The 16,654-nt window shown below is 43.3% G+C and overlaps 1 protein-coding gene across 5 annotated transcripts; it reads left to right on the forward strand.

Annotated features, from left to right (window-relative positions):
- On the forward strand, nucleotides 1–16,294 carry mgab (MAX dimerization protein MGA b). 5 transcript variants are annotated; one of them, XM_079369267.1, is made up of 22 exons: nucleotides 1–548; nucleotides 2,069–3,450; nucleotides 4,652–5,117; nucleotides 5,313–5,409; nucleotides 6,237–6,350; nucleotides 6,458–6,577; nucleotides 7,180–7,290; nucleotides 7,403–7,715; nucleotides 8,896–9,103; nucleotides 9,200–9,437; nucleotides 9,639–9,817; nucleotides 9,966–10,167; nucleotides 10,257–10,486; nucleotides 10,574–10,816; nucleotides 10,911–11,172; nucleotides 11,841–12,532; nucleotides 12,612–12,709; nucleotides 12,836–12,875; nucleotides 12,968–13,135; nucleotides 13,577–13,688; nucleotides 13,955–14,599; nucleotides 14,683–16,294. In XM_079369267.1, the coding sequence occupies exons 2-22, from the start codon at nucleotides 2,129–2,131 to the stop codon at nucleotides 15,561–15,563; spliced, it is 6,741 nt and encodes a 2,246-aa protein (XP_079225393.1). In that variant the 5' UTR covers nucleotides 1–548; nucleotides 2,069–2,128; the 3' UTR covers nucleotides 15,564–16,294. The 5 variants fall into 5 exon arrangements, with proteins under 5 accessions (XP_079225393.1, XP_079225394.1, XP_079225395.1 ...); XM_079369268.1 differs by having other exon boundaries at nucleotides 1–134; XM_079369269.1 differs by having other exon boundaries at nucleotides 1–115.
- The last annotated feature ends 360 nt before the right edge of the window (nucleotides 16,295–16,654 follow it).

Genomic DNA, 16,654 nt, shown 5'->3' on the forward strand with positions numbered 1-16,654 from the left:
TTCGTGTGTGTGTGTTGAGAGAGAGAGGGAGTGAGGAGAGTGTGTGTGCGGTTCAGGGAGGGTGAGAACAGAAATGTGATAGAAAAGGTGGAAGTAAAGGAGATACAAATTACAGGTCTGAGCGCTACATTTAGGTAACTTCCGATAACAACCTTGCGCAAACTTGCTGCTGGAGTTGTCCATACCGGTGCACAGAGGTGGGAACACGGGCGAAAAAAAAGCTCCGGGATGTTGGACTCCCGCGTCCCTCACTCCGGCGGCACGGGAATCACGCGCCATTGAAGGGGGGGGGGGAATACTGTGCATGCGCTTTGGCTCCCGTGAGTGCACGCTCGGGTCGGTCGATGCGAGCACACTGGCGTGGCTCTCGGCCTCCATTTGCCAGTTTGTGTTTACCGTCGAGGGATTCAACGAGAGCCCAACAACGGCCACGACGACGTGCAACAGTTGAAGTTTCACCGTGAAGGGTTTGTGATCTCACCGACGGTCGGCACGAGACATTCAGCGGATGTCGAAAGGTTCGTGAAACCTGCAACTTTTCCAACTTGGTTAGTGTTAGTGGTGGAGCGGGCGGCCTGTATATGTGCACTGTGTGAGGAAGAAAGCTGCTGTTGAGCAACTTCATTTTTTTGCTTGCGTTTTTATGTAAATAGTAAAAAAATAAAATAAACAATTAGACGGAGGACAGTTGGTAGTTTGCGTGGTAATAATGCCGGTTACATTTGTGTCGGTCGATGAACACCTTTAGACCACAGCTGTGAGCTGGTGTGACTGTGGAAGGAGAAACTGATCCGGCAGGAAAACAAGAAACAGGGAACTCGTCCTGCTTATCAACGTGGTCGAGTGATATTATTTTATCAAAGAGGTATATAATCAGAGCATTAAAAAAAACGTGTGTTTTGAATATACTTAAAAAAAAAACAACAACAACATAGGCCTGCCCGAGTATTTCAGCCATGTCCTCGGATGGCTCTCAGGCAGGCTATTGGTCAGTTAGATTCTTTTCACGAAGGCAAAGTCCTCTTTAATTTGACTGCCAGGCAAAGCAATTTAAACTTTTATTTGAATCCGAAAACTTCAATTTGTTGATATTTAGAGAATTCGTCAGGTAAAAACGGTAATGAGTGCACCGTCAGCGTTGTGTTGGGTATTTTTATTCGTTTGTTTTTGAGTCAATCTTTTTTCTTTCTGATTTCCTCTTCAATTTGTAACATGCTGGTTCAGTATTTCTACAACCTGATTTCCCCATCACACCATGGTCCTGTTTTGGCAGTTCATTAAAATATCCTGAATGTTTTTATGAAGCCACACTTCGAAAGAAAAGGAGACAAATATGCTTAGTGGGTTGTTTTTATAGCTTGTCATGATACATGTGGCAAAACAAATGACACATTATACATATACTTAAACAAATGCGCCTGCAAACAGTTTTATAAAGCTGCCTGATATATTTCAGCCTATGTGTGTTGCATGTTCACCAGAGTGTAACACCTTATTTCCCCTTAAGGGATCAATACAGTAAAAAAAAAAACTACATATCACAGAAGCATGTCAATAAATTGCTCCATTAGAAGTTAATTTCATTTTTCAGAAGGGAATTGTCTATAGTTTGATTCTTCTTGATTTTCTATTACACATAAAGAATATGCCGTTAAAAATAAATAAAACTAACTGTAGTGGGGATGTACTCTTGTGACAACGCATGACAAAAAACAAAACCTACGGACAAAACAAGCACAACATGACATGCAGCACAGTAATAATTGGAACTTGATGATCATGTTTTCACAACTGTGTGAAACTTAAATCCCTTTTGACACTCAATGAATTGTCCAGCACTACATATAAGAGGCTTTAGAATGTATACTCTGTCAGGTTACACCCTTTTCAAATGTCAACTAATTACTTTTAAGAACCACCCAGCAGTTGTTTGATTTATATATTTATTTATTGGATGTGTTTTTTTCTGATGTTATTGCTTATGTTTATGTAGTAACCCCTGAAAAGGGTACTGTAACTCAGAACACCACTGTACAGTGTAATTACAATTCTATCTCCTTTTTGTTAGGTGTCATATGAAGTGGGGCAGTCGTTGGTCGTGACTGCTAAAGACTCTGAACCCATAGCAATGGAGGACCCACCTGCATCGACTGAAGAGAAGGAGGTGGAGGGGAGTCTGACAATCATCCCTTCATCAAATTCTCCTCCTACCGTCCCTTCTTCATCTTCAAGTGAGACTGTGATGGATCATAAAGCTGTCTCGTTGGAAAAGAACAACTGTGACCCCGCTCTCTCTTTGCCTGCTGAAGCCAGGCCAACCAAACCTGTTGTAGCACCAGCTGTGACCGTTGATGGGACTGTTGAAACCAACCCAGATGCATCACATATCCCGTCCTCATCCCCTCTTGTTCAAACCACTACAATATCTTGTTTCCCAAGTGAGACAGTGATGGAACCGAAAGCTGTCTCAGTCGCGAAAAACGACTATAGCCAAGCTCTCAATTCTCCTACTGAAGCCAGTCCAGCCAAACCTCCTGAAACACCGCCCTCTACCTTTGATGGGACTATTGAAACCAGCCCAGATACCTCACATATCGCCTCAGCGTCTGACTCTCTGACAACCGCAGGGACGAGCCTTATAAACCTGTCAGAAGCGCTGTCACCGACATTGCCTGTTATGCCATCCACCACATTTGGCAACAGAGACCAGCAGGAGGATTTTCCTCATGTTTTGACATTCAAAGGAGTTAGCATCACACTGGAGAATAACAGTGTGTGGAAGCAATTTAACAACTGTGGGACGGAAATGATTCTTACCAAACAGGGGCGCCGCATGTTTCCGTACTGCAGATATCGATTGGCAGGTCTGGATCCCGATCGGTTGTATAGTCTGGTTTTGTCCATAGTTCCTGCAGACCAGTACAGGTATCGCTGGAACCAGTTAAAATGGGAGATTACTGGAGCTGTAGAGCACCAGACGCAGGGTCTGATTCGTGCGTTTGCTCACCATTACTCACCCAGTCGAGGCTCGGACTGGATGGGCGGCTTGGTATCCTTCTACAAACTCAAACTGACCAATAATCCCCAGGATCAGGATGGGCATATAATCCTACACTCCATGCAGCGCTACATTCCCAGGATTCACGTGATTCCAGTCCCAGATGGGGACGTATTCACTCCAGACAAGCCTGTGGTTATGGGACCAGAGAGCATGACCTTCACCTTTCCGCAAACCGAATTCATGGCGGTGACAACGTATCAGAACTTTCGCATTACACAGCTGAAAATTAATCATAATCCGTTCGCAAAAGGCTTCAGGGAGGACGGGAACAACCCTCGCCTACAGCGGGGCGCAAATGGTGCTCATCCTGTTGTGAAGTTGGATACTACTCAGTCTACTGTTTTAATACCTGCTGAAACGAATGACAACCAGGGGGCTGTGAATTTCAGGTGAGTTTAGTTTTATAGTTATTTGTCTTTCTCTCGGAAACCTGTTGGAATACAGTCTTGCAGAGTGACTTGAAAGTTATGGGATTCAGTACAATATCTCAGCTATTATTTCCAGCCAAGGAGAGAAAGTAAGATTGATTTTTGTTACAACAACAACCCAATGGTATGGAGTGTGATCCAAGTGTAAAATTACCGAAGAGGGAAAAATCATGTTAACCCTTTAAAGGGCAAGTGACTGTTTTTGGTCATTCCCACAAACCAAAATATGGTAACTTTGTCAATGTTTATGACACGTACAATTTTTGAAAAAATGTTTTAACAGAAATAAAGTTCTGTTATGTCCCTGAATAACACTATGAGGTTGAATTTTTGAATTTCAATGAGTGCCCTGTAAAGGGTTAATGCATGGTGTGAATTAGGGCTGAACAATATTTTTATATTCTGTGATATAACGCCTTAAAAGAAGTCAATTACAACGAATAAAGTGTAATGTATGTACATCAATCAAAAAGCCCTACTTTTCAGTGTTCTTTGTCGTTTTCTTAGTTATACAAACTTATTGACTACCTTCAGTCCAGCCCTCTAACTTTGATTTCATATATCTGTCACACTTCAAATCAATTATGAATAATGGCTTGTTATAGCGATCTACTTATATGTTCGGTATCTCCCCTTAATCGCCTCTCCTCAATGCTTAGTGTCTGTTTTTTAAATGAGCTCAAAGATGAAATGTCACTGGATTATGACTTACAAACTGCATGTTGGGGATCTTTGGCAGAGACAGCCGAATACGACTCCTACACTGCACATTTATCCTTTCACAGTTTTCACCGTGATAAGAAATCAGAGTTTGTTTAACTGCTGCCTTCCTCCCAATAAACCAAGAAAAACAAACTCTTCTGTGAGTCAGTGGTTAGGTCAACTGTTTGTAACATTTAATTGATGCGACACAACAGATGCAGGTTGCCAACTGGCCTCGGTGCACGCCACATTATTCACCACTGGGCTGTTTGTCAGCCAGGGATTTTTAAATGATGCATTTGTGCTGTTCTTAAATATAATCTCTGAAAAAGCTCTATTCATCTGCCTTCTTCAGAAGCTTTATAAATACGTTTCTTTCTGAAGTTCATCTTTCTTTGCTATGATAATTACCACTTGCTTACTTAACACGACATCGTGTTGTGTGTTTTTTGTGTTGCAGCACAAATGATGAAGCCGTCCCTCCTTCTGTCTCCCCTGAGCAAGAAACTCGACTTGTCCTGAAGCCCATAATGTCTTCCTTTGCTAATAAGGACGACCCATATGTCCCCTGTTTGAGAGGAAACCATGCCCTGGGTGAGCTGGTGCTCGTTCAAAAACGTCCAACGGATGAAACCAAGGAGGAACCAGCTGCCATCAGCGTAACCCCCAAGATACGGAAGGGCTTCAGATTTACACCGAAAGCGTTATCCAGGACGTCAAAGTTCAAAACTTCCACCCCGGCATCATCACTCGGGTATCACAAGAGAAGGAAGAAGATCAACAGGGGCTGGGCAAATTCCCGGGGAAAACTGTGGAAAGCTGCAGATGCCTCCCCCACAGTCGTCCACAGCCCTTCATTAACTGTCGCTATGCAACCAGAGCTGGATGAAGTAGAAGGCCTGCTGTTTGTATCATTTACCTCAAAGGTAACAGTATATTTTGTTGCAAGTTGTGCTTCTTTTTTTTTTTTTGTTTTTTTTTTTTTAAATGCTGATTTGCATGGCACCCAAAGGTCTGTTTCATCCTGCTGCGTTGTCTCCTAATATCGTCAAAGTGTGTTTCACACTGTCACTCAAAGTTCTGTAAAGAGTCAAAGCTTTTATGTTCTTCTGATTTGACAGGAAGCTCTCGAGGTTCATGTTGGGGACAAGCAGACCAATAGGCCATCTTTTTCCTCCCCTGTCTTCCAAACAACAACTACAGACTGGAACCAAACAGGTCAGTTGGAGTGATGTCTTTCATTCGGCTCGTCTCAGCAACACATAATGAAATGCTGCGCTGCTGTCCTGTATCTAAAATGTAAAATCCTGCATTGCCTCTTTATGTTTCATACTAGTGACATTGTCTTTGGACAACTTAGTATTTTGTCATTTGACTCAACTATGCCCAAGCACGCTTCACCCCTAAAGTCCAGTTTGTTTGGCCAGTGAGCCCGGCACACTTCATGCATGAGCACAAGCATGTGGGTGCACACCACTGACAGCCTTCATCATGGAGGAATCCAGAGTTTTAAAAGACGTTGTCAAAGCAGCTGTTCACTCGCGTTCTCCTTGTTGTTCTCTGATGTGCAGATGCAAACTCGAATGCGCATCCGTTTAAAAAAAAAAAAATCTCGATTGCACCTGTTTGTTAACTGAGCAGGCTTCATAATAATGTAATGTGCATTTGCTGTATTATGACGTTATGTCCTAGAGGTAATCATGCTCCATGAATCCTGATGCCGTGCTGGCCAGTGGGGGAATAGCGCAGCGGGGGGGGGCAATCGTGTTTAAGTACAGCACGGTATGGCTAGCAATTCACTTTGAATATCTGCTATTGCTGTAACTGCTAAGTCAGCCTAAACTAAATAATGACACCAGGTAAAGGATCTTAACCAGCTGAATGAAGAGTCTCTGTTTCTCTCCCTTGAATGGTTTGACCGGTCTGACATCTGGCATCTACTTACGAACATTCTGCCACCTTCTGAACTCATGATTTTAAATTCACAGCTTTTCAGTGGCGAGCCTAAAATCACATCTCACAAAAACCATTCTAATGTATTTCAGTGGAGGAGATCAGAGAGGTAGACGAGGAGAAGATAACGCGCTTGGAGGCCGCCCTGCTGCAGAACCTCAGACTCTTCAAACACAGACAGGTCATCCATCCTGTGCTGCAGGAGGGTGAGTTCACACAAACACCGCCAAACCTCCCAGAGGCTGAGTGTCTTTCATAAGACATAAAAAGTGCTCATGTTTTCTCTTTTTATAAACTCTTTTTTTTTTCCTAGTGGGCTTGAAGCTGTCCTCTGTGGACCCGACCAAGCCTGTCGACCTGAAGTACCTGGGGGTTCTCCTGCCGCTGCCTCCCCCAAACCTACCAAGAAAAGTCACGATCACGTTTTCTGGTGGTAAGTGAGAAAGATATTGGACAGACTGCAGATGCTCATTTGGGGTTATATGCTTGTTTTAGGGGCATTTAATTGCATTTTGACTGGGAAACAAATGTTTCCCAGTGTTTTTACCTGGTTTCATGAACATACAGGATTCAGACTTATATTTATTCAATAACTGCTATTATGGAAATGTCTCCTTGTAGACATCCCCTCCTTTAAAAGCAGCTCTAGATTTCATCATCGGTTGTACGTTTGACAATATTTGAGTGTCATTTGGCAAAAAACTGGACAAACTGTACAGTCAGTGCTGATCAGCTTTGTTAGGGTTCATGTTGGTACTCTGCCTGCTCGATAGGAGGGAATGGTGATCACACGCTGGATAATATCTAGCTTTAACACTTCGCTCAGTGACTCCTCTGTCTGTTCTATGTGTTTCTTGATGGTTGCAGAAATACGCTGCTATGATTTACTCAACCAGTCACACACGTTTAGGCCCCACCATCATCACATCTCCTGTGCAAAGGAATCTACGAGATTCTACTGTGGAAACGGAGCTGTCGGGATGCGTTGAATATGAGTGCTGTGTACGTAAAGCTTTGCTCTCGTTTCCTTCACAGAAGGAGTACCCTTTATCTCACGCACTGGAAAGACCAATGACATGACAAAGATAAAGGGATGGAGAAACAAGTTCATAAAAAACAAAGACTCATCGCCCTCGATCGGTGATGGTGAGTTGTAGCGGCAGTATTTATTTTCAGTAGTGATGAACAGCCGTTTCGATGCGTTAACCTCTCTCTCTCTCTCTCTCTCTCTCTCTCTCCCCCCCCCCCCCCCCTAAAGGATCACTAAAAAACCTATCTGCCTTCTGCAGCAACATGCTGGATGAGTACTTGGAGAGTGAAGCTCAGTATATAAGTGAGCGTGCTGCTGCCTTCTCCACAAAGCCCGAGGGCCTGGTGTCCTATCAGCTGCCTGCCAAGAGCTCCAGCTACGTAAAAACCCTGGACAGTGTGCTCAAGCATCGAAGCACTACTTTTCCTGCGGTGGGCGACAGACCCTGCCCTCTTTCCCACAAAGCTGTTCGCTGCTCCGGTGACGTTCAGGAGTCAACAGCCGAGATTACAACGAAGAACACTTCATGGCCAAGTCAGAGGTGAGGACTTGTTTGTTATTTATCCCTGTTTTAAGACCAGTTTCACTTTTGTCATACTTTTCAGGTTGTTTTGTTCTTCACTTATTGAGTTTCATCATCGACTCAGGAACGCCTTTATTTCCTGATATGTTGAATCAATAATTGGCCTCTTCGTAGTTCTTTGGTGTCACTTTGATTTAATGTGTTCAATAAAAGCAACGCGTAGCATTTTAGTCATCGGCCTGACATGTCATCACACGTTTGACTTCATTTAGTGTCCACTCCTTTTCTTTTTTCTTTTTTTTTTGTCATGCCAATTTACAGTTTCACAGCTTTCACCAGCTGTTTGTTTAAAGGGTATTTTCATTCCTTTCTTCCTCCTTTTAGATCTCTACTCTAAGGAAAATGGCTGCTGTTCAGCAGATATCAAACTTTAGCAAATTTGTATCTTTTATGTACACTTGTCCTCAAAAATATGAAATCAGTGTCTGTGCATTTTAAAATGTTTTTTTACACATTGACTTAACCAAAAAGAGTCTCACTGAGATTAAGAGCGTCCTGGTCGAGACGGGCAGCAGCACAACCTACATACAGAGTTTTAGACTTTACAACAATCAACACAAAGAAAGGAATTGCAAAATGTAAGAACCATCAATCAAAATGAGCCGTAAATCATCACAACAAGGTGATCAAAAAGGGGAACACGAGTTAGTTTAAACGTCTACAGCCCGATATGTCTAAGAAGACCTTTAAAAACATCCAAGAACACCAGCTCCCAAAGATTTCAAGTATCTCTCAACCAATTCCAAAAAGAGGGAACAGCATACTCAAACGCCCTTTTTTCCAATTCAACATGGGCCTTAGGAATAGGTAAAAGGCATAAATCCTGGGAGCGAAGATTTTGAAAAGTGTTCGAGGCGCAGTGGTGAGTAAGGCCTTTAAGATTGGAGACCAACCTCAGGGCCTCATGGCAAACCGTATTCAGCGCGTGTTGGCGTGGCGAGGATGTGTGCGTTTAAAAAGCATCGCCATAGTTCATAATAGAGAGCTACGCGTTTCAGAGCAGCACTCGATTGAACCTCGAAGGGTTTTGAGTTCTTCCCTTGTAGGAACGCTTCATTGATGCAGCCGTGGACTGTTTCAAGAAAAAGAAGAATGCTATGAGCAGCACTTACCTGTTCCATTCCTCCTGCCTCTTCAGATCGTCTCCACACCTCCCCGGGGTGAGCCAGAGGCCGGTGGTGAGCTTTAGGCAGAACCAGGTGATGTCACATAAACCTCCAGGCTTTACTAAGTCCCAGTTCAACCTGCTGCAGATGGAGCTCGGAGCCATGAATGAGGGTCTGCACAGAACCCAGCTGGCTCCAGACAGACTGTCAGTGGCTCTGTCTGTTATACTAACCAAACAGGTACGCCGCATAACTTAGTTTGTTTGTACGGTGAACTGAAGGATGGGTCTTTACTAATTCCCCCCCCCCCCCCCACCCCCCCACCCTCTTGATCAGATGCAGCCGAGTCAGCTCTTGAAGATGGCTCAGTATCCCACTCAAAAGGCTGAGGGACCTGAATGTGGTCAGGACTTCTGCAGACTGGGCTGTGTGTGTTCCAGCCTGCAGAACCCTAACCAAGGTCCCGCCCACTGCAGGCGGCCTGACTGCATGTTTGGCTGCGCCTGCATCAAAAAGAAGACCACTAAGCAAATGACCACGGGGGAGAGTGAACCCCAGAACAGAGCTGTTTACTGTAAGAGCTACATTTGTCATGCAGCTACATTCTTCATTGAATTCTTGACTTTATGTTGATGGAATGCAGCATTTTAATTTAAGCTTTTAATTTTTTTTATTTTTTTTTAACTTTATCTTAATGCATAAATGATGGTATCTGTTTGTTAAAACACCTAGCTGTAACTCAGAGGTGTTAATGAGATGCTTTATCCCTCCTCAGCTATGACTAATGTGGAACATGTGGTCCAGCCGTGCCTGGGCTCCCATGCTAAAAAACTGTGGAAGTGTGACATTCGTGACAAGGATACAGATCCACTCTCTGCCCCCAAAATGGCTCCTCTGTGGACAGCACCAGCTAAGGCCGTGAGACGCAGCTCTGCTCCTTGTTCAGTACAACTGGTAAAACATTTATTTTTCAGGCTTTTCCACCTGTTTGTAGCAAAATTATGATTTATGATGAATCAAATCTTTCCCGTTTAAGAAATGAAAGGTACAAGTTTCTTTTTCGTTCCTTGCTCTAAAATATACATAAAAATCCTGATTTCAGATCAAAGAGGAGGATAAGAGTCCGGTGTATAAATACTTTGAGAACATGATGACTTGTGCACGTGTAAGAGGGTACAACAGCAAGCCTCCCCTTCAAGTCGCAGAGCCTCGCATCCCCGATCCTGAAGCCCCGAGCCCCACTGGAGAACCAGAGGACACAAGCTCAGATTACCTGCAGAAACATGACCGTGTTCATAAATCAGGTGACACATCCGTTGATGCAACGTTTAGTTTGCCCAGCAACTGAAAATTCTGACTTTAAAGATAATTGTGTCTTGTTACGCCTCCGCAGAAGAAACAACTTCTCATGGATCAACCGTCAGGGAGGCAGGAGTGAAAAAGAAAATCGAGATCCAGTCAGCGTGTCAGTGGGACAAGGACCGCAAAGTAATCCTTGAAGTTTTGTACGAACGCATGACGCAGAATCGCCTGTCTCGCCGCTTCTATATCGGACCTTACTGCATCCACCCGCTCGCCAAGATTTCCATACGGAAGCCAAGCGGCTCAGTGGTCACATACAGGGTTCGTGTCTGCACAATGATGAATCTGTGTGACATTATCGAGGGATTGGATTGTAAGAGTCTCCTGATCTTGTGTATGTCCTTCTAGGTGCAGATCAGCAAACCATCCAAAGCCAGTGATAATGATGAAGATGAATCTGATGACAGTGATGAGGAGAGCCATGCCGGTAAAAGCCTTTTGGATAACACGGATACGGAGCTGGAAAACAGCCAAGCTGAAAAGCCAAAGATGCACTTTGGGGTCACACCGTTTCTCTGTGGAGTGACACCCGCCGGCAGACTGAGAGCCAGGACCAAACCTGTCGGCTCTCAAGTCAACGGAGTCGTACAGGTGAGGATCAATGAACTGTCATCCATCTAGAATACTGTAGTGTAAGCTTGTTTAATCTCTACTATACTTCATTTTATTTTTTTTAACAATGCAGGTAAACGGCAAATCCTACAATCAGGCCAGACTGCTGCTGGGGAACATGGGATCTCTGCATCCAGCCAACCGCCTTGCAGCATACATCACAGGCCGACTGAAAGCGCCTGCTAACATTTCTCTTAAAATCTCGGAGGAATCAGAACCTACAAACAAAATCAACAGTCTTGGTGGCCCGCACATAAAGTCAGCAGGCACAGTCGTCCCTCCTGTTGTCACCGCATGGAATACCACTGATCTGAAGACTACTGCACCGCCACCAGGTAAAAATGGCCTTCAGATCTCTGCAAAAGCACAAAGTGTTTTAGACGTTTTGGAGGACTCCAACGTGGAGACCCGCAGCCACTGCAGGAATCAAAACTAGCTCTACATAGACGTGCTGCTCACTGTAAATGACCTACAGTAGTTCCCAACAGATGTGAGTGTGAGGCATCTTTTCAGTCCTGGATTTCATCTCAACACAGAGATAAAGAAGCGTTTTCTAACAGCTCCAATCATGATAACACATCATGTTTTATATACTTCAGGGTGTAGCTTTGAAGTGCTCATTAAAATAACTGCGAGAGAGCTGTTTCATTCTTTTAAGCACAAAATAAGCAGCAGACTTATATTGTTGTTTGACGCAGCTATCAGCACTAGATATGAGATCATTACATCCTTCAAACACAAACACGGTGAACAAGAGATAGATTGTTTTGAGATTCTCGGGGAAGGGACATGAAGTTTAAAGAAGCAAAAAATAGGATGTAAATTAGTGGCTGCCTCCAAGTGGAAGATAATTTGTTTACTTTAAATCATTTTGTTTCCAAAAAGGAAAAACTGCCAAACGTCTTTACTGACTTCATGCAAAGATTGTTTATTGAGTTATACAAATCCAGCAGGTTTGAGTCTTTCCCTCATCATTTTGTCCTTCATTCTCTGTTTTACGCAGCTAAGCTATTCCAATCAGACTTGTGGAGAAAAGGATCCATCACCTTGCCACAGAATTCACTTAACTCCTCTTCCGTCAACCCTGTCCAGCCTTTGATCAAAAGCCAGCTCAGCTCACTGAACCCTCACCAGAGCAGCTCCGTGTCCCAGCCTGTCTCTCTCACTGTCTCACCCGCACTGAAGAACCCGAGCTTCCTGGCACAGAGCGGGACATATTCATTCAGGATCTGCCCTCCAGCTAACCAGGGTACCGCAGGCAAGAACCTACCTGGTGTCTCCCTGCCTGGAGGCTTCACTCTCATTCAGCTTCCCAAACCTGGAGGGAAGGGAGCTGAACAGCAGGCTCAAGCTGGGAACACTAAAAAAAGAGTCGCTGTGATTGATGCACCACCACAAAAGTCTGGTTTGTTTAACTCTGGACATTCTGCACATAATCCGGTTACTAAATGGCTTGAATTTGACATATTTGCCCGAGCTAAGGAGCTGTCAGACATCCGATCACCACAGCCGGGAGCTTTCACGAAACAGATGTTTGATGAGAAGATGCGATCAGTTAGGAATGAACGCTTGAGGGCAAGAAAGGGAGATTTTAACTTGGACAACACTTCTGAGGACTCAGACTCCGACTTCTCCGTCTACGATGGAGAGTTTGACCAGGATCTAAGTGTGAGGAATAAGAACTGCTTTTTTAAGGTTTTCAATTTAAGATTCAACAATATCCCTTTTTTTATGATTGTAACAGTCTTTATATCATCTGCATGTTGTCCTTCAGGATGAGCTTGTGGACATCGAGACTGTGGAAGAAGTGGGACAAGGAATGGCCATCACCAAAATGAAAGCAGCAGTGCGCACGGCATTACAGGACTCACGGTACAACATGTCAATGTTAAAACTAAAGGATGCACACAATTTTATCTAATTAGTTTTTTTCATCCCCTGAATGAGAAGTTTCACATTTCTGTCCTTAAAAACCTTTTGAATCTTCCCCACCTTCAGAGATACCAGTTCCATTGGATTAATCAGCAAACTGGCCATGGTAAAGCCTTACATTGTTTCACAACACACTTTCTGTTTGGAGTGGTGTCAGCATTAGCTGTATTTATTTCATCTTCTCTCTCTCGATTTCAGAGTCAGTTGGAGGAACAAATTGACGAGGGGTCGAAGGATACAAAGAGGAGAGCTACACACTCCGTGCTAGAGAGGCAAAGACGATCTGAGATGCGGGAGCTCTACGACAAACTGCAGGGAGTCCTTAAGAGCGACCCCAAAGCCCCCAGGCTCCGCCTCCTCTCACTGGTCAGTTCACCTCAGCAACAGTTGACCCTATGATGGTCGACAAATTATGTGAAATCTGCTATAAAGATGATGACAAAGGAAGTGTTATCTTATTGAACAAATCTGATTGACCACCTCTGGCCTTCACAACAAATCTGTTACTTTATTAATCAAGGCATAAATGTTTAAGTGACTATAAAATAAATAAATGTTGCATTTTCTTCATTCGTATGTACAGAAACCATAGATTTCCCTTCTTATGTTCACAATTTAGCGGTAACAACTAGCGTAGGTAAAAAGAAAAAAGACAGACGGCTAACTTCAAATTTGTTTTTTTTCCCATGTAAATAAGTCCATGTTGAATAACTGCCCACACAAACTGTTTTGCAGACAAATTTATGCTGTTTTTCTGTCATGATGATCCTCTCCTTGTCACTGTCTCCATCTGTGTCGTGTTTGCAGGCTGTAAATGAAATCCAAAATCTGGTTGAGACGTCCAAAAGTCTGGAGGAGCAGAAGAGGAGGCAGGAGTCAATGCAGTCCTTCTATTTGAAGAAGCTCTGCACTTTGTCTGGTGTGTGCACTGATTCATGCATTATTAGAATCAAAATCAGTTCAAGTATTATTATTTTTTTTTTTTTAGTAAAGGAAATTGCCCTGAAGGAAGTTTAAACGTTCTGTTGCTCATCTGATGTTGTCTGAATGAAGCGAATCCAAATGTTGTAGCTGTTTAAAAGAAACGGCTCCTGCTCATGTCTGGTTTAACAGAAAGGTTATAGCAAATACAGCACTCATCGGCTTTTATTGAAACTTATTTCTTCTGAAATTTCCACTCCTCAGGGAAGCCGGATGAGCAGATAAAACACAAGCTGAACGAGATCTTTGAGAAGCAGAAAGTCCGAGAAAAGAACTCAAAGTGGAAGCCCTTCTTTTCCAATCTCCTCCAGTCCAGAGCCGCTTTACTTGAAGCCACTTCGTCTGAGTCCAAGCCGCAGCTCTCAACTATGTCTGACTTCTTCACGAACAAGCCTCCTCTTCACCCATTAGTTGCTGCAGCACTTGAGACTGTGCAAAAGAATCCTGCACCAAAGCCAAATTGCGGGCCTCTCGCATTGTTTTCTGAAGCAATGCTTAACTTTAATGCGGCCCCACCACAGGCAAAGAAGCAGTCAGAGGACCCTAAGGACCTGCATGGTGAAGAGTCTAATGTGAAGGAGACAGTGGGAGAGCAGGAGACTTTGAGCCAGATGAAGACGGCTGACGATAAACTAAAACTTCAAACAAAGCTCCAGAAACCAATATTTGTAGTTCCACCTCAGGTCACTAAAGCAGCTACGTCTCAGGTTACAAAAGCCCAGGCTGGAGCCCCACCTGTCTCCTCTTCCAGCAATTCCAAGAAGCGTGGTACTCCTCCAAAACCTCTGCCTCTCCCTCTAATCCGCTCCAAGACCGGCAGAATCATACTACCTGCCTCTCTCAAACCACGTAAGTGAAGAGGTCAGAACGTAATCCCTGATTCAAGTTCTCTTGATGTTCTAACCTTACTAATAATTGTTCTTTTCTCACAGTTGGTCAAGGGTACTACACTCTGATGATCATGAAGCCTAAGGAGGATGGAGCAGGGGGTGAGCCCTCAGATCTGGACCCATCCAAAAGCAAAGACAAGAACCTTTCTGAATCCAACCAACTTCCAGCTTTAGAAAACATTCCCATTTCAGACAAACCCGTCCCAACCGCTGAACCTCAACCAAAGCCTCAAGTTGCACCAGCACCTGTGGGCGACGGTGTCGTCCTCAACAAAGAAATCGTTGTGCCTTTAGTGGATTTGAAAACAAACGTGGGGTGGAGCACTGAAGCGGGTGAAATGAAAACACGTGGAGCTGCCCGCCTGTCTTTCCAGCACACGCGTCAGGTTCCTAGAGACGCGGTCGAGCCAAAGCCTGATCCTGATCCTCCTGTAGCCCACCGGGCGAGAGGAAGACCTCGAAAGCACCGTCTTCCTCTTGTCGGTGAAAACGCTCAACATGCTGTGACCGGTGAAGGTGAGACATCAATACTGATTGCAGATGTCAAACCAGAGAAAGAACCTGTACAGGTGACAAATACACAAGCTGAGGACTACTGTCCACCAAACAAGAGAGGCAGAGGGAGACCGAAGAAGAGTAGCCATCAGGGAAGATTCATATCAATGTGGAAACCTCCAAATAATATAATGAGAATTAAGCGACCAAAATCAGAGGAAGTCAGTCCTGACAGGATTCCAGACTCTTTTCAAAGCCCAGAAGTTCAATGCAAGACAGAAGAAACCCTTTTGGAACATTCAAGCACATCCAGGCCTCTAACTCGAGCTGCATTAGGAAAGAACTTCCCCAGCGCCAAGAGACGCTCATGGATAGACGTAGAGAGGGAACTGGAACCAGAACTGGAGTCTGAACTGGAGTCTGAATAAACCATACATCAACGCACACAGTTGACTGACCTCTAAGTGCTTGGTGCTGCTCTTTTTTTTTTTGTGATAACAAAACTCAGTGGAATTCATTGACCTGCTGAATGTATGACTGAAAGTTAATAATACCTCCTTTTGTTCAGTTTTGATAATGTTTTTTTCTAAAAGGCTTCTTTAACTAGAATGGTTAAAGTCATTTATTACTATATCTGTTTTACACAAAAGGAAATAACACTGTGAGGACTGCGTTAATCAAACATGCAAGAAAATACCAGATCAGATGTCACAACTTCATCACCTCTGTGGAATGTAAATGTTAATTTATGTCTGTTTCCATTTTTATTCAGAAGTAGTTTGTTGTCCTAATTAAGACTGTTCTTCATTAATAACTCAGTGGAGATCATCTGTAGAAGCACTTTGTTTGTTTTGTAGAAACAATCCATGATGTCTTTGCTTTAATCTGTGTGGTTAAGGTTAATCTGCTGTTTGAGGAGTTAATTCCGTATGAACTCCTGATGATGTGTCACGAGCAATCAAGATGAAAGCTATTAGCCATAAATTGTATCTTATGAAATTAGCCTGTAAATATTGTTTCTTTTTTTCTTTTTTTTTATTCAAGTACAAGTATTGTGTGGGTGTTTTTGAAACGCTGGTTGTCCCTGTTACTCCAGTTACATTTAAAATGTGGGAAATCATGTGGCCTTTATAATTAATAAAAAAAAATACTACATGCATTTATTGAAGCGGCCCTCAGTCACTAAAAGACATGCACACTTTGATTTTTGTTCATTTTGGATGTTTAGTTTGTTTAAATAGAAATCAATGAAAGAGAGTATTGGAGAGAAAAGAAGAATGACTTGTAAAATAAATAGAAAAATGTTCCTCTTAAGACAAGAAATTACTCTATTTCCCACTATTAGGAAAATGTTTACAGTTTTAAATCAACTCGGAAAGAATGCAGGCTAAAGTCATGGCTGGCATTATTTGAACTTCCTCTATTATATGTGTGTGTGTGTGTGTGTGTGTATATATATATATATATATTTGACCTCTATAATACTATATGGTCAAAGAAAAAAGAGACATAGGCTATG

Source organism: Symphodus melops (genome assembly GCF_947650265.1).
Source record: "Symphodus melops genome assembly, chromosome: 1".
Taxonomy (NCBI): Eukaryota; Metazoa; Chordata; class Actinopteri; order Labriformes; family Labridae; genus Symphodus; species Symphodus melops.

Excerpts from the sequence above, each read along its gene's own strand:
- mgab (XM_079369267.1), top strand. The coding sequence starts at position 2,129 with ATGGAGGACCCACCTGCATCGACTGAAGAGAAGGAGGTGGAGGGGAGT. Across the intron at positions 9,104-9,199 it reads CTGTTATACTAACCAAACAG|ATGCAGCCGAGTCAGCTCTT; the intron begins GTACGCCGCATA and ends CCTCTTGATCAG. Across the intron at positions 9,438-9,638 it reads CCAGAACAGAGCTGTTTACT|CTATGACTAATGTGGAACAT; the intron begins GTAAGAGCTACA and ends ATCCCTCCTCAG.